General features: G+C 48.8%; 1 protein-coding gene across 2 annotated transcripts in view; it reads right to left on the bottom strand.

Moving 5' to 3' along the window:
- Nucleotides 1–17,689, bottom strand: part of DEPTOR (DEP domain containing MTOR interacting protein) — a 149,822-nt gene that overhangs the window by 32,595 nt on the left and 99,538 nt on the right. The window contains exons 5-6 of one of the 2 annotated variants that reach the window (XM_029063527.2): nucleotides 13,211–13,396; nucleotides 5,218–5,352 (exon numbers count right to left, since the gene is read on the bottom strand). In XM_029063527.2, coding sequence (XP_028919360.1) covers nucleotides 5,218–5,352; nucleotides 13,211–13,396 — 321 coding nt within the window. The remainder of the gene's footprint in view (nucleotides 1–5,217; nucleotides 5,353–13,210; nucleotides 13,397–17,689) is intronic. The other variant, XM_039911842.1, reaches the window with a different exon arrangement.

Here is a 17,689-nt window from a genome sequence, read left to right as displayed (position 1 = left end):
TAATCCCCATTTTACAGATGAGGTAACTGAGGCACAGAGAAGTGAAGTGACTTGCCCACAGTCACACAGCTGACAAGTGGCAGAGCAGGGATTCGAATCCATGACCTATGACTCCCAAGCCCATGCTCTTTCTGCTGAGCGGCGCTGCTTACTGTGTGCAGAGCGCTATACTAAGCATTTGAGAGAGTACAATATAATAGACACATTATCGGCCCACAGCAAGCTTACAGTCTAAATGGGGAAACAAACATTACTACAAATAAGTAATCTATAATAGACGATTTATAGATTGGTTTATAGATCTATTATATTCTCCCAAGCGCTTAGTACAGTGTTCTACTGACAGTAAGCACTCAATAAATGATTCCTTTAAGGTATTTTTTAAGCACTTACTATGAGGCAAGCATTAAGCCGATAATGCTGTAAGCCCGTCATTGGGCAGAGATCGTCTCTATCTGTTGCTGAACTCTATGTTCCAAGCGCTTAGTACAGTGCTCTGCACATCAGCGTGGCGCAGTGGAAAGAGCCCGGGCTTGGGAGTCAGAGGTCATGTGTTCAAATCCCCGCTCTGCCACTTATCAGCTGGCGGCTGTGGGCAAGTCACTTAACTTCTCTGTGCCTCAGTTCCCTCATCTGTAAAATGGAGATTAACTGTGACCCCCACGGGGGACAACCTGAATACCCTGTATCTACCCCAGCGCTTAGAACAGTGCTCTGCACATAGTAAGCGCTCAAGAAATACTATTGAATGAATTAAGGGCTGTGGTAAATACCAGTTAATCAGGTAATCAGGTAGGACAGTCTCTATCTCACATTAGGCTCACAGGCTGAGGGAAGGCGACCGATTTAGTACTGTTTGGGTCATTTGCTGTAAACCAATAATTTGCTGTAAACCAATAGGAAACTCGGAAAATGGAGACTGTAGTTTGCTTGTTTTTATTCACCTTGGCCTGTTCTTGAAGGAAAACTGTCATTTCTTGGCTGTTTAGTATCTCACCATTAACCCGACGGAAACCGGAGCTGGTCAAACTCTCCCAGGTTTTGCTGGGGCTGATGAGGGAGAAGGCCCAGCAGAAAAAGAACGGGCCTCTTGGATATCAGACCGATTCGACCGTAAGCCCGTCAAAGGGCAGGGACTGTATCTGTTACCAATTTGTACATTCCAAGCGCTTAGTACAGTGCTCTGCACATAGTAAGCGCTCCATAAATACTAATGAATGACCCAAGAGCCTGAGGGTCAGTGACAGTGCCGGCCATTGACAGTTTCTCTAACAGAAGGGAAACACCGAAGGAAAATCTGTGCCTTGGGAATAATTGTCTTTTAAGGTAAAGGCTTCTTACAACCAGTTCATCATCTTTTTTAAAATTATGATCGGTATTATTGTATTTGTTGAACGCTACGCGTCCAGAACGCTTCTAAGCGTTGGGGTGGATAAAAATCAATCGGGTTAGACATAAACCCTGTTCCACATGGGACTCGCTTTCTAAAGGGGAGAGAGAACAGTTATTGGATCTCCACTTTTCAGATGAGGAAACTGAGGCACAGAGAAGCCAAATGTCTTGCCCAAAGTCACACGGCATTAAAGTGATAGGTGGCTTAGTGGGTAATAATAATGTTGGTATTTGTTAAGCGCTTACTATGTGCCGAGCACTGTTCTAAGCGCTGGGGTAGACACAGGGGAATCAGGTTGTCCCACGTGGGCCTCACAGTCTTAATCCCTATTTCACAGGTAACTGAGGCACCGAGAAGTTAAGTGACTTGCCCAAAGTCACACAGCTGACAAGTGGCCTGCTGGGATTCGAACCCATGACCTCTGACTCCAAAGCCCGTGCTCTTTCCACTGAGCCACACTGCTTCTCATAGGGTAGAGCACGGTCCTTGGAGCCAGAAGGACTGAGTTCTAATCCCAGCTCCGCCACAAGTCTGTTGTGGGACCTTGGTCAAGTCACTTTGCTTCTCTGAGCCTCGGTTACATCTTCTGGAAAATGGGGACTAAAACTGTGCACCCTATGTATGACGGGGACTGTATCCAACCCAGTTACCTCATACCTATCCCAGCGCCTCGTACAGTGCCACGCACATAATAAGCGCTTAACAAATAAGCGCAATTACTTTACTAAGTGATGGAGTCGGGACTAGAACCCAGATCCTGACTCCCAGGTCTGTGTTCTTTCCACTATGCCACGTTGCCGCTCTGTACAAGAGAAAAGTCCCAGTTCTACATGTGATGAGCTTAGTTTACGCTACATTCTTGTCTGAGGTCCTGCTACAGCTTCCTATTCTTCTGAGAAATCCTTTCCAAGAACAGCAGCCATAAATTTCTCCTCCGGCCAGTCGTTCCCCTACAGATAGCCAGAACAGCAAGAGATTGTTTCGGTGCCTCGTTGATTTAAATCTAGATTTATTTTAATATTTCTGAAGTGAAGCACACAAAATTTTATTGTCCCAGCCAATCGTTCTCAAGTTAGCAAAGAAAATATTTCAAGAGGCACCTGGTTTCCTTCTGCAGGCATGAATTCGGCTGAGGTAACAGTCATGCGTTTTATATGCCGTATATGGAAAAGGCAAGTTAAGGATGATCAGCTAGGGAACGGTTTTTGGCATTGATTTCTTTGGGTGGGAGATGGTAACTACTTTTCAAATCTGACTGATTTACTTATGCATAGCAAATCTGAGACACTGCATAGGGGAAAATATGACCTCTTCCTCATCCAAGGCCAACTATGTAAAGGAGATATTTTCCAAAGTGGAAATATTCTAAAAATATTAACCTTTTCTATGCTTCAGGGATTCTGCAGGGGGTTTTTTTAAGTGGTGTTTACTAAGCGCTTACTATGTGCCGGGCACTGTACTAAGAGCAGAGGTAGTTGCAAGCCCACAACGAGCTCACAGCTAAAGGCATTTGTCACAGAGAAGCAGCGTGGCTCAGTGGAAAGAGCCCGGGCTTGGGACCAGAGGTCATGGGTTTGAATTCTGGCTCTGCCACTCGTCAGGTGTGTGACTATGGGCAAGTCACTTCACTTCTCTGGGCCTCAGTGACCTCATCTGTAAGACTGTGAGCCTCACGTGGGACAACCTGATTACCCTGTATCCCCCCCAGCGCTTAGAACAGTGCTCGGCACATAGTAAGCGCTTAACAAATACCAACATTATTATTATTAAGGGGGCAGGGAGACAAACACCCATAAAAATAAATAAAATTAATTTACTAATTTATACATAAGTGCCGTGAGGCCGTTTGAGGGTGGGGAGGAGGGGGAAGAGCAAAGGTGACGCAGAAGGGAGTGAGGGATGAGGAAAAGTGGGGCTTCGTCACACATTTATTATGTCCTTCAATAAGGTTTTGAAGGGGGCAAGAGTATTTGTCTGTCGGATTTGAGGAGGGAGGGCGTTCCGGGCCAGAGGCAGGATGTGGCCGGGTTCAGCGGTGAGACAGGCGAGATCAGGGAACAGCAAAAACGTTAGCATTAGAGGAGCAAATTGTGTAGGCTGGGTTGTAGAAGGAGAGAAGCGAGGTGAGGTAGGACGGGGTGAGGGAATGGAGAGCTTTAAAGCCAGTGGTGAGGGGTTTTTGTTGGATACAGAGGTGGATGGGCAACCAGTGGAGATTTTTGAGGAGGGGGGTGACATGTCCCGAACGTTTCTATAGAAAGATGATCCGGGCAGCGGAGTGAAGTGTGGACTGGAGTGGGGAGAGACAGGAGGCTGGGAGGTCAGCAAGGGGCTGATGCGGTAATCAAGGGGGGATACGTTGAGTGATCGTATTAACGGGATAGCAGTTTGGATGGAGAGGAAAGGGAGGATTTTAGCGATGTCGTCAAGGTGGGACCGACAGGATTTGGTGACGGATTGACTGTGGGTTGAATGAGAGAGAGGAGTCAAGGATAACGTCACTTGAGCGGAGCGCCCAGGGCCCGCTTCTGCCAAGCACCCAGCTTCGGGCCACTCTGGACCTTGCCGCCACCCCAGTCCCCACGATCCCAACCTCATTCCTCCCCGCACCCGCCTCCGCCCCACCGGAGTTAGCACTCAACAAATACCACCGATCGATCGATCGAGTGGGTCCCTCTTCAACTTCCTCCTTTTCAGGCCCCTAGAGTCAATCAGTCAGTCGTATCTATCGAGCACTTACTGTGCTCAGAGCACTGTTCTAAGAGCTCGGGAGAGCCCAATATAACAATAAACGGACGCAATCCCGAGTCCTGAAAGTGCTGTCAGGCTGCCAGGTCCAGGAGGCCGAAGCCCCCTCTAGCAGCCAGTCCCAAGCTCCAGTAGAAGCACTGCTGTAAGAGACAATCAGGTTGAGCACGGTCCCTGTCCCACAAGGGGCTCACGGTCTTAATCCCCATTTTACAGATGAGGTAAGAAAGGCACAGAGAAGCCAAGTGACCTGCCCAAGGTCACACATCGGACAAGCAGCCGAGCCGGGATGAGAACCCAGGCCTGACTCCCAGGCCTGTGCTCTACCCACTAGGCCACGACGCCTCTCTCGTTCTTTCATTCAATCGGATTTATTGAGCGCTTACTGTGTGCAGGGTACTGTATTCCTTCAATAGTATTTATTGAGCGCTATGTGCAGAGCATCGTACTAAGCGCTTGGAATGTACAGTTGGGCAACAGAGAGAGACAGACCACCCCTGCCCGATGACGGGCTCACCTCTCTGCGGCTAAACCCTCTTCTCCCCCCTTTCCCTCTCCTGTCCCACCCCCTCAGCACTGTACTCATCCACTCAACTGTATATATCTTTATCACCCTATTTATTTTGTTTAATGAGATGTACATCATCCTGATTCTATTTAGTTGCCATTGTTTTTATGAGATGTTCTTCCCCTCGACTCTATTTATCGCCACTGTTCTCGTCTGCCCGGCTCCCCCGATTAGACCCGTCAAAGGGCAGGGACTGTCTCTATCTGTTGCCGACTTGTACATTCCAAGCGCTTAGTACAGTGCTCTGCACATAGTAAGCGCTCAATAAATACTAGTGAATGAATGAATAAACGACGGGCGCTCGCTGTTTGTCACGGGCAGGGAATGTGTCCTATCAACTCTGTCGTACTGTACTCTCCCAAGCGCTCAGTAAGTAGTCCGTACCCAGAAAGCGCTCAATGCCACTGATGGATAGAATGTGCCACAGCCACACCCTCCCGGTGCTCTTCCAGAGCCCGGCTGGCTCCATCCAAGTGCTCCAGGCCCCAGAAGGGAGAAGCAGACTTACCCGACTTGGGGTTACAGAGGACCGGCGGGCTGCTGCTGAGGGTGGGGCTACTGCTGAAATAACCGCTGCTCCCACAGCTGCTCATACTGCTCCTCCTCACGGCCGACACGATCTTGATCTCCTTGCTGGGGCTCACTGGACAGACCACGGAACAAATCGGGGAGCGGATTGGGGAGCGAAGCAGGGAAGCATCGTGGCCTAGGGGCCAAAGCCCGGGCCTGGGAGTTCCCCCCCAACCCTCCACCTTCTGCTCTTCCCCTTTCCCCTCCCTCAGCACTGGGCACATTTCTATATATTATTTAACAAAAACTTCTCACTCTCGGCTTCAAGGCTGTCCACCCCCTTGCCCCTTCCTACCTCTCCTCCCTTCTCTCTTTCCACCGCCCACCCTGCACGCTCTGCTCCTCCGCCGCCGACCTCCTCACCGTCCCCCGGTCTAGCCTATCCCGCCGTCGACCCCCGGGCCACGTCCTCCCGCTGTCCCGCAACGCCCTCCCTCCTCACCTCCGCCAAACTGACTCTCTTCCCCTCTTCACGGCCTTACTGAGAGCTCACCTCCTCCAAGAGGCCTTCCCACACTGAGCTCTCCCCTTTTTCTCCTCTGCTCCCTCTACCCCCCCTTCACCTCTCCGCAGCTAAACCCTCTTCTCCCCTCTTTCCCTCTGCTCCTCCCCCTCTCCCGTCCCACCCCCTCAGCACTGTACTCGTCCACTCAACTGTATATATTTTCATCACCCTATTTATTTTGTTAATGAGATGTACATCACCCTGATTCTATTTATTTGCTATTGCTTTAATGAGATGTTCTTCCCCTCGATTCTATTTATCGCCATTGCTCTCGTCTGCCTGTCTCCCCCGATTAGACCGTAAGCCCATCAAAGGGCAGGAACCGTCTCTATCTGTTGCCGACTTGTCCATTCCAAGCGCTTAGTACAGTGCTCTGCACATAGTAAGCGCTCAATAAATACTATTGAATGAATGAAGTACTGAGAATGGTGGTATTTGTTAAGCACTTGCTATCTGTTGAGTCCTGGGGTAGATAATCAGGCCCCACATGGAGCTCGCTGCCTAAGTAGGAGGGAGAACAGATATCGAATCCTGAAGGAACGAATGAATCCATTTGTTGATGAGAGAACTGAGAACAGAGAAGTTAAGTGACTTGCCCAAGGTCACACTGCAGCGGTGTTGCAATGAGAACGCGGGTTCTCTGATGCCCAGGCTCATGCTCTTCCTGGTAGGCCGTGCTGCTTCTGAGGACAGTAAGAATTCTCCAGAAGCTTCTCCTCTAAACTTTAAGCTCCTTGTGGGATGGGTATCTTGTCTACTACCTACTGTTTTGTACAGTAGAGCAATAAACAGTTAGCACTCAGTAAACACCACTGATTGTTTGACTAAGACCCCACTCTCCTCATAACACTCAGTGTCCTGGTCAACCACCTTCTGACTCCCAAGGCCGAGCTCTATTCATTCATTCATTCAATAGTATTTCTTGGGCACTTACTATGTGCAGAGCACTGTACTGAGCGCTTGGAATGTACAATTCTTCAACAGATAGAGACCATCCCTGCCCAGTGACGGGTTCACAGTCTATCCGCTAGCCCATGCTGCTTCCCTGTCCTTGTGGGGAGGAAGTGTGTCTCCTCCTTCATTAGCAACTCTGCCGGGAACCCAAGGATTATAAGCGCTTAGTACAGCACTCTGCACACAATAAGCGCTTAATCATTTCGACTGCAGCAGCACTCAGCTCTCCCACAACCCATGTTTTCACTACAGACTGTGAGCTGGTTGTGGGCCGGGAATGTGGTCGGTTTATTCTCCTATTGTACTCTCCCAAGCGCTTAATACAGTGTTCTGCACACAGTAAGCTCTCAATAAATACGATTGAATGAATGAGAAAAAGGTGTGAGGGGAAACTGGTGAATTTCTTTTGACAAAGGCTTATCTGTTTGGATACCCAATGATGCTATGCCAGAATCAATAAATCAGTCAGTGGCCCACAGTGCAGCGTAGCTCACTGGAAAGAGCACGGGCTGGGAAGTCAGAGGTCATGGGTTCAAATCCCAACTCCGCCGCCTGTCAGCTGTGTGACTTTGGGCAGGTCTGGGCCTCAGTTCCCTCAACTGTAAAATGGGGATTACGACTGTGAGCCCCACGTGGGACAACCTGATCACCTTGTATCCTCTCCAGCGCTTAGAACAGTGCTTTGCACATAGTAAGTGCTTAACAAATGCCATTATTATTATTATACTGTGTGCAGAGCACTGTCCTAAGCACTTGGAAGAGTTCAATGTAACAGAGTTGGTGGATATGTTTCCAAAAGAAGCTACTGTACGAGCACATGAGGAATGAGACAAAATAAGCTTCAGAAAAGTACGCCCTTTACTACCAGAGGTCTGATTGTATTTTTTCCCAGCTTTTTGTGGAGAACTCTACTGAGTGGTTGAGATAGTACAATAAAAACAGTAGACAGTCCCCGCCCTAGAGGAATATTCAACAAATAGGGGAGACCAATAGGAATAAGAGTAATAATAATGTTGGTTTTTGTTAAGCGCTTACTATGTGCCAAGCACTGTTCTAAGCGCTGGGATAGACACAGGGGAATCAGGTTGTCCCACATGAGGCTCACAGTCTTAATCTCCATTTTCCAGATGAGGTCACTGAGGCACAGAGAAGTGAAGTGACTTGCCCACAGTCACACAGCTGACAAGCGGTGGAGCCGGGATTCTAACCCATGACCTCTGACTCCCAAGCCCGGGCTCTTTCCACTGAGCCATGCTGCTTCTCTAGACAAGTGACAAAAGTACCCTTTATAATCAGTAAACAAATCAATTTATGCTATTTATCGAGCACGTACACATGACAAGAATTGGCAGACACAAACCTTAAGTCCCGAAGGAGTTTATCAAAAACACTCTGCACTGGGATATAGTAGAGTTAGTCAATAGTATTTATTGAGCGCTTACTGTGTGTACTAAGTGTTTGGGAGAATACAATATAACAGACACATTTCCTGCCCCTAACAAGCTAATCAGATTGGACACAGCCTCTGTCCCACATGAGGCTCACAGTCTTAATCCCCATTTTCCAGATGAGGTAACTGAGGCACAGAGAAGTTCAGGGACTTGCCTAAGGTCACAAAGCAGGTCAGCAGTGAAACTGGCATTAGAACTCAGGTCCTCCGACTCCCAGGACCTTCAAACTTGGAAACGCTGCTTCAGAGTTGTTAAAGGTGGGGTTCGGTAAGATCATTCATTCATTCATTCATTCAATAGTATTTACTGAGTGCTTACTATGTGCAGAGCACTGTACTAAGCGCTTGGAATGTACAAATCAGCAAGATAGAGACAGTCCCTGCCCTTTGACGGGCTCACAGTCTAATCGGGAGAGACAGACAAAAACAATGGCAATAAATAGCCATTGAGAACCTCTGCTCCTCCCCCTCTCCCTTCCCATCCCCTCAGCACTGTACTCGTCCGCTCAACTGTCTATATTTTCGTTACCCTATTTATTTTGTTAATGAATTGTACATCGCCTCGATTCTATTTAGTCGCCATCGGTTTTTACGAGATGTTCTTCCCCTCGACTCTATTTATCGCCCTCGTTCTCGTCTGTCCGTCTCCCCCGATTAGACCGTGAGCCCGTCAAAGGGCAGGGACCGTCTCTATCTGTTGCCGACTTGTTCATTCCAAGCGCTTAGTCCAGTGCTCTGCACATAGTAAACGCTCAATAAATACTATTGAATGAATGAATGAATGAATGGAAAGACCCCGGGCTTGGGAGTCAGAGGTCATGAGTTCGAATCCCAGCTCCGCCACTTGTCAGCTGTGTGACTGTGGGCGAGTCACTTCACTTCTCTGTGCCTCCGTTCCCTCATCTGTAAAATGGGGATTAACTGTGAGACTCACGTGGGACAACCTGATTACTCTGTATCTACCCCAGCGTTTAGAACAGTGCTCTGCACATAGTAAGCGCTTAACAAATACCAACATTATTAGAGTCAAGGGAAAGAACATCTCATTAAAACAATAGCAGATAAATAGAATCAAGGTGATGTACATCTCATTAATAAAATAGATCGATTGGTGACATAGTAGCAGTAAAGGATGTGTCTGTTTTGTGTTAGACTCTCCCAAGCGCTCAGTACAGTGCTCTGCACACAGTAAGCGCGATTGAATGAATGAATGCACTTACCGAAAGAGTTATCCCCCGGAACAGGAGGCCGGAGGGCAGAGAAAGAGGAAGACGAGGATTCTAGTGGGGCACTTTTCCTCTCAGAGAGGTAAATCAGCTCAGCAGTCCTCCGCTCTGGCAGCTCCGAGACAGAAAAGCTTCTGGCCACGGAATCTCCTCCATTTATCGAGTCTGCCCTCTGTCCACATAACTTTAGGCCATTAGCACCTTGTACCTCTACCCATTCAGGCCCTATCTCCTGCAGACTGGGACCTGAAACCTGGATGTTTGCACTTCGTCGCTTCATGTGGAAGAGCATAAAGCCTGTCTTTCACACCCTGTATCCTCCGCTCCTCTCCTCGCAGGCAAAGAGCACGCCGTCTTTCTTCTCCAAACACACCCACGAACACACACGTGCTCACGGGGAAGAAAGGCATGGCAAAGAAAGGAGGCAGCGGATTAATAATAATGTTGGTATTTGTTAAGCACTTACTATGGGCAGAGCACTGTTCTAAGCGCTGGGGTAGACACAGGGGAATCAGGTCGTCTTTCACACCCTGTATCCTCCGCTCCTCTCCTCGCAGGCAAAGAGCACGCCGTCTTTCTTCTCCAAACACACCCACGAACACACACGTGCTCACGGGGAAGAAAGGCATGGCAAAGAAAGGAGGCAGCGGATTAATAATAATGTTGGTATTTGTTAAGCACTTACTATGGGCAGAGCACTGTTCTAAGCGCTGGGGTAGACACAGGGGAATCAGGTTGTCCCACGTGGGCTCACAGTCTTAATCCCCATTTTACAGATGAGGTCACTGAGGCACTGAGAAGTGAAGTGACTTGCCCACAATTACACAGCTGACAAGTGGCAGAGCTGGGATTCGAACCCATGACCTCTGACTCCAAAGCTCATGCTCTTTCCACTGAGCCACGCTGCTTCTCTAATTGGATTGGATTGGAGAGCCTTTCTAAAATCTAGGAGAAATCTAGAAATCTAAAATCTAGAGAAGCAGCGTGGCTCAGTGGAAAGAGCACGGGCTTGGGATTCAGAGGACATGGGTTCGAATTCCGACTCCACCACGCGTCCGCTGTGTGACCTTGGACAAATCACTTCACTTCTCTGGGCCTCAATTCGCTCATCTGTAAAAGGGGGATGAAACCTGTGAGGACCACGTGGGACAACCTGATTACCTTGTATCTACCCCAGCGCTTAGAACAGTGCTTGGCACATCGTAAGCACTTAACAAACACCACCATTATTATCATTATTATTATTATTATTATTGTTAGGAGAGCCTTAAATCTAGTTTAGGGTTCTGAACACACAATTTACCGATAATGACGGATTAAACTGCATCCATTGGCCTTTCTTTTGTAAACGTTCTTTTTTAATGCATATATATCTATAATTCTATTTATTCATTCATTCAATAGTATTTAGTACAGAGCACTGTACTAAGCGCTTGGAATGGACAAATCAGTAACAGATAGTTACAGATAGCTCAGTGGAAAGAGCACGGGCTTTGGAGTCAGGGCTCATGAGTTCGAATCCCAGCTCTGCCACTTGTCGGCTGTGTGACTGTGGGCAAGTCACTTAACTTCTCTGTGCCTCAGTTCCCTCATCTGTAAAATGGGGATTAAGACTGTGAGCCCCACGTGGGACAACCTGATTCCCCTATGTCTACCCCAGCGCTTAGAACAGTGCTCGGCACATAGTAAGCGCTTAACAAATACCAACATTATTATTATTAGATAGAGACAGTCCCTGCCCTTTGACAGGCTTACGGTCTAATCGGGGGGAGACGGACGGATTTATCTATTTTGATGCTTTTGATGTCTATCTACTTGGGGGTTTTTTGGTAGTCTGTCTCCCCCTTCTAGACTGTAAGCCCGTTGTTGGGAAGGGGTGTCTCTATCTTGCCGAATTGTACTTTCCAAGCGCTTAGTACAGTGCTCTGCACAAAGGAAGCACTCAATAAATATGATCGAATGAATTAATAGTATGAGCTGCATGGAAAAATTAAACCTCCCGACCTGAAGACTGTAGGGATAGCATCTACCAACTCTACTGTACTGCATTTTTCCCGAGTGCTCAGCACAATGTTCTGCACCCAGATCAGAAATCGCATGATCTAGTGGAAAGAGCATGGGCCCGGGAGTCAGAGGACCTGACCTCTAAACCCAGCTCTGCCGACTGCTTGCTGGGTAACCTTGGGGAAATCAGTTAACCGCTCTGTGCCTCAGTATCCCCATCTATAAAATGGGGATTAAGACCTGTTCTCCCTCCTACTTAGATTGTGAGTCCCATGTGGGACCACGCTTACTATGTGCCGAGCATTTTACAGATGAGACAACTGAGGGCCAGAGAAGCAGTGGGCCTCAGTGGAAAGAGCCCGGGCTTGGGAGTCGGAGGTCGTGGGTTCTAATCCCGGCTCCGTCCCTTGTCGGCTGTGTGACTTTGGGCGAGTCACTTCACTTCTCTGTGCCTCAGTTACCTTATCATCCCAGCTAGGCTACTGTGTCAGCCTTCTCTCTGACCTCCCTTCCTCCTCTCTCGCCCCGCTCCGGTCTATTCTTCACTCTGCTGCCCGGCTCCTCTTCCTGAAGAAACGCTCTGGGCCTGTCACTCCCCTTCTTAAACACCTCCAAGGGTTGCCTAACGACCTCCGCTCCAAACAAAAACTCCTCACTCTAGGCTTCGAGGCTCTCCCTCCCCTTGCCCCTTCCTCCCTCTCCTCCCTTCTCTCTTTCCACCGCCCACCCCGCACGCTCCGGTCCTCCACCGCCCACCTCCTCACCGTCCCCCAGTTTCGCCCGTCCCGCCGTCGACCCCCGGGCCACGTCCTCCCGCGGTCCCGGAACGCCCTCCCTCCTCACCTCCGCCAAACTCATTCTCTTCCCCTCTTCGAATCCCTACTTAAAACTCACCTCCTCCAAGAGGCCTTCCCAGACTGAGCTCCCCCCTTTGTCCCTCTGCTCCCTCTACCCCCCCCTTCACCTCTCCCCAGCTAAACCCTCTTCTCCCCCCTTTCCCTCTCCTCCCCTCTCCCGTCCCCTCCTCTCAGCACTGTACTCGTCCGCTCAACCGTATAGATCTTCATCACCCTATTCATTTTGTTTAATGAGATGTACATCACCCTGATTCTATTTATTTGCCATTGTTTTTATGAGATGTTCTTCCCCTCGACTCTATTTATCGCCATTGTTCTCGTCTGCCCGTCTCCCCCGATTAGACCGTAAGCCCATCAAAGGGCAGGAACTGTCTATCTGTTGCCGATTTGTACATTCCAAGCGCTTAGTACAGTGCTCTGCACATAGTAAGCGCTCAATAAATACTATTGAATGAATGAATGAATAAAATGGGAATTAAGACTGTGAGCCCCCCGTGGGACAACCTGATAACCTTGTACCGCTCCCAGCGCTTAGAACAGTGTTTGGCACCTAGTAAGCGCTCAACAAATGCCATCATCATTATTATTATCATTATTATAAGTGACTCGCCCAGAGTCACACAGCTGACAAGTGGCAGAGCCGTGATTAGAACCCACGACCTCTGACTCCCAAGCGGATGATTTTGCATCCACCCCAGTGCTTAGTAGTGTTTGGCACATAATAATAATGTTGGTATTTGTTAAGCGCTTACTATGTGCAGAGCACTGTTCTAAGCGCTGGGGGAGATACAGGGTAATTGGATTGCCCCATGTCAGACTCACAGTAAGTGCTTAACAAATTATTACCAACATTATTATTACCATTATTAGAAAGCAGGGCGTAGCATACTCTCCCAAGCACTCAGTGTGACGGGACGGTGGACACAGTCGGTTACCTGAGACGAAGCTGGTGAGCTTCCTGTTGTCCTGGTTCTGTTTCCGCAGGCAAAAGGGGCTGTCGTGGGTTTCCTGGGATGAGGGGGATCTTTCACTGAGCAGCTCCATCAGCCTCCTTCTCCGCCGGAAGTTCATTCGGAATTGGTACAGGAGATTACTGTCCACAAAGTGGTGCTTGTTGGACACTGCGGAGACAAGACCCGCAGGTAAAAGCTGTGCAGAGGAGGCCCCGGATCTCCCTCCGGAGGGTCAGGCCACCTATCCCTGCACGGATCTGTACAAAGTTCAGCGTCGTCTTTCAGCTCTACTGTATTGGATGCTCCCAAGCGCTTAGTACAGTGCTCTACACATAATAAATGCTCAGTAGAGATCAGTGGTTGACTGACTGACTGAAAAGATGAGAAAGCAGGCTTCCACCTCTCAGATTCTTCTAATTCTTTCACTTCCGTGGAAAGAATTCCAGGCGGGAATGAGGGAATGAGGAAGCGGTCAGAGGTGAGAAAGAAGAAATGGAGGCAGAGTAAGTGTAAAAGGAGTTAAAGTGTAAAGTAAGTGTAAAAGGTGTTAAAGGAGAGGGGTGTGTGGGCTGGAGCACGATTTCACACCCAGCCACCAATTAATAATGTTGGTATTTGTTAAGTGCTTACTATGTGCAGGGCAGCACTGTTCTAAGCGCTGGGGTAGATACAGGGTCATCGGATTGTCCCACGTGAGGCTCACAGTCTTCATCCCCATTTTACAGATGAGGTAACTGAGGCCCAGCGACTTGCCCACAGTCACAGAGCTGGCAAGTGGCAGAGCTGGGATTCGAACTCATGACCTCTGACTCCCAAGCTCGGGCTCTTTCCACTAAGCCACGCTGCTTCTCTGTCCATCAATTAATTAATTAATTAATTCATTCATTCAATCGTATTTATTGAGCGCTTACAATGTGCAGAGCACTGTACTAAGCGTTTCGAATGTACAATTCGGCAACAGATAGAGATAATCCCTGCCCCCAAACGGGCTCACAGTCTAGCGAGAAATAGCATGGCTTTGGGGATAGAGCCCGGGCCTGGGAGTCAGAAGGACCTGGATTCTAATGTCGGCTCCGCCACGTCTGCTGTGTGACCTTGGGCAAGTCACTTCACTTCTCTGGGCCTCAGTTACCTCAGCTATAAAATGAGGCTTCCAAGTGTGAACCCCATGTGGGACAGGGATTGTGTCCATCTTGATTAACTTGTTTCTACCCCAGTGCTTAGAACAGTGCTTGGCACATAGTAAACACTTAACAGGTACCATCATTATCATTAATAATAATAACAATAATATTGTTATCTGTTAAGCACTTACTATGTGCAGAGCACTGTTCTAAGCGCTGGGGGAGATACAGGGTCATCAGGTTGTCCCTCGTGAGGCTCACAATCAATCTCCATTTTCCAGATGAGGTAACTGAGGCCCAGAGAAGTCAAGTGACTTGCCCACAGTCACCCAGCTGACAAGTGGCAGAGCCGGGATTCGAACCCATGACCCCTGATTTCCAAGCCCGGGCTCTTTCCACGGAGCCACGCTGCTTCTCTATTATTACTTCTTTCTCCAGGACTTGCTCTACTTCCTCTCCCATCACGAAATGCATGAGAAGCAGACAATGTGTCCTAGTGGATAGAGCACAGCTCTGTGAGTCAGAGGACCTGGGTTCTAATCCTCCCTCTGCCACTTGCCTGCTGTGCGGTCTTGGGCAAGTCACTTCTCTGGGCCTCAGTTCCCTCATCTGTAAAATGAGGGCAAAATAGTAATGCTGGTATTTGTTAAGCGCTCACTATGTGCAGGGCACTGTTCTAAGCACTGAGGTAGATACAGGGTTATCAGGCGGTCCCACGTGAGGCTCACAGTTAATTCCCATTTGACAGATGAGGGAACTGAGGCCCAGAGAAGAATGAGGGAGAAAATAATAATAATAATAATAATCTTGGTATTTGTTAAGCGCTTATTACGTGCAGAGCACTGTTCTAAGCGCTGGGGGAGATACAGGGTCATCAGGTTGTCCCACGTGAGGCTCACAGTTAATCCCCATTTGACAGATGAGGGAACGAAGTGACTTGCCCACAGTCACACAGCTGACAAGGAGCAGAGCCGGGATTCGAACCCATGACCTCTGACTCCAAAGCCCGGGCTCTTTCCACTGAGCCACGCTGCTTCTACCAGTTCTCCCTCGTAGAGTGGGTGCCCCCACGTGAGACAGGGACCCTGAACAATCCGCTTCCACCACATACACCCCAGCACTTCACTTCGTCTAGAGGTTTGCACACCAAAAGCCCAAAATACCACACTTATGAAAGTAAAGTGCTGGTGGTGGAAAAAGTTGTGAGCTTTAGCAATGGCTGCTGAAAGGGGAGGGGAGATCTCTCTCTTTCTCCCTCTCTTTCTCGCTCTCTCTCACATGTCTGAAAATGAATTTACCACAGCTGTCTGGGCTCCTTACATTTAGCCACGGCCAACCGCGAGTAATAATAATAATAATGTCGGTAGCCGTTAAACGCTTACTATGTGCCGAGCACTGTTCTAAGCGCTGGGGGAGATACAGGAAATCAGGCTGTCCCCCGTGGGGCTCACATTTTTAATCCCCATTTTCCAGATGAGGTAACTGAGCCCCAGAGCAGTGAAGTGACTTGCCCACAGTCACACAGCGGACAAGTGGCAGAGGCGGGATTCGAACCCATGACCCCTGACTCTGTCTCGGGATTTTCTACCGAGAGAATTTGTTTTACCACGCCCAGCCTGAGGGATCATTTTGAACGCAAAGACCACCGTAGCCGCTGCTTGCCAATAATAAAAGTTCATTCGCATGCTCCCACGGCGAAATTCTTTCCTGTGGCACGGGTCACTCTCCCTGATGGCTCAGTGGCAAGAGCCCGGGCTTGGCAGTCAGAGATCACGGGTTCGAATCCCGGCTCTGCCCCTTGGCAGCTGAGTGACTGTGGGCAAGTCACTTCACTTCTCTAGGCCTCAGTTCCCTCATCTGTAAAATGGGGATTAAGACGGTGAGCCTCACATGGAACAAGCTGATTACTCTGTATCTACCCCAGCGCTTAGAACAGTGCTCTGCACAGAGTAAGTGCTTAACAAATACTCCCTTTTCCCCCCTTTCCCTCTGCTCCTCCCCCTTCCCCTCCCCTCAGCACTGTGCTCGTCTGCTCATTTGTACATATTTTTATTACCCTATTTATTTTGTTAATGAGATGTACATCCTCCTGATTCTATTTATTGCTACTGTTCTTGTCTGTCCGTCTCCCCCGCTTAGACTGTAAACCTGTCATTGGGCAGGGATTGTCTCTATCTTTTGCCGACTTGTCCATTCCAAGCGCTTAGTACAGTGCTCGGCACATAGTAAGTGCTCAATAAATACTACTGAATGAATGAATGATGAGCGACAGCAGGCTTTCTGCAGTTTATGAAACGGTTTTCTTCGCGGGATACAGCCCAAGTAATAATAATAATACTAATGTTGGTATTTGTTAAGCGCTTACTATGTGCCGAGCACTGTTCTAAGCGCTGGGGTAGACACAGGGGAATCAGTTTGTCCCACGTAGGGCTCACAGGCTTAATCCCCATTTTACAGATGAGGTAACTGAGGCACCGAAAAGTCAAGTGACTCGCCCAAAGTCACACAGCTGACAAGTGGCAGAGCCGGGGTTCGAACCCATAAACTCTGACTCCAAAGCCCGGGCTCTTTCCAGTGAGCCACGCTGCTTCCCTTTCATTCAATAGTATTTATTTCATTCAATAGTATTTATTGAGCGCTTACTATGTGCAGAGCACTGTACTAAGCGCTTGGAATGAACAAGTCGGCAACAGATAGAGACGGTCCCTGCCGTTTGACGGGCTTACGGCCTAATCGACTAAGTACAAACACTTATCGACCTATCGACAAGTACAATCGACTAATTCCCTAAGTACAAACAGGTTGAAAAAGCTTCCAGCTGCCAAACTCTCAAAGTTTTATTAAAAGAAACAAAGGTTGGCGGGGGGTGGGGGGGCGGCGGAAGGGAAACGGCAGGTGAGAAGCAGCATGGCTCAGTGGAAAGAGCCCGGGCTTGGGAGTCAGAGGTCTTGGGTTCGAATTCAGACTCCGCCACTTGTCAGCTGTGCGACTGTGGGTGAGTCACTTCACTTCTCGGTGCCTCCGTTCCCTCATCTGTAAAATGGGGACGAAGACAGTGAGCCCCACGTGGGACAACGTAATAACCTTGTATCTACCCCAGCGCTTAGAACAGTGCTTGGCACACAGTAAGCACTTACTTAATGCCAAGCATTGCACAAACGGCTCGGGGAAGCAGCAGAGCCTAGTCGATAGAGACGGGGCCTGGGAATCAGAAGGAACTGGGTTCTAATCCCAGCTCCGCCACTCGTCTGCCACTTGTCTGCTGTGTGACCTTAGGGGAATCACTTCATTTCTCTGTGCCTCAGTTACCTCATTTGTAAAATGGGGATTGAGACTG

The sequence above is a fragment of the Ornithorhynchus anatinus genome, chromosome 4 (assembly GCF_004115215.2).
Source record: "Ornithorhynchus anatinus isolate Pmale09 chromosome 4, mOrnAna1.pri.v4, whole genome shotgun sequence".
Classification (NCBI taxonomy): domain Eukaryota; kingdom Metazoa; phylum Chordata; class Mammalia; order Monotremata; family Ornithorhynchidae; genus Ornithorhynchus; species Ornithorhynchus anatinus.
The sequence above is the reverse complement of the archived record's forward strand: the minus strand, read 5'-3'. Positions and strand labels throughout refer to the sequence as shown.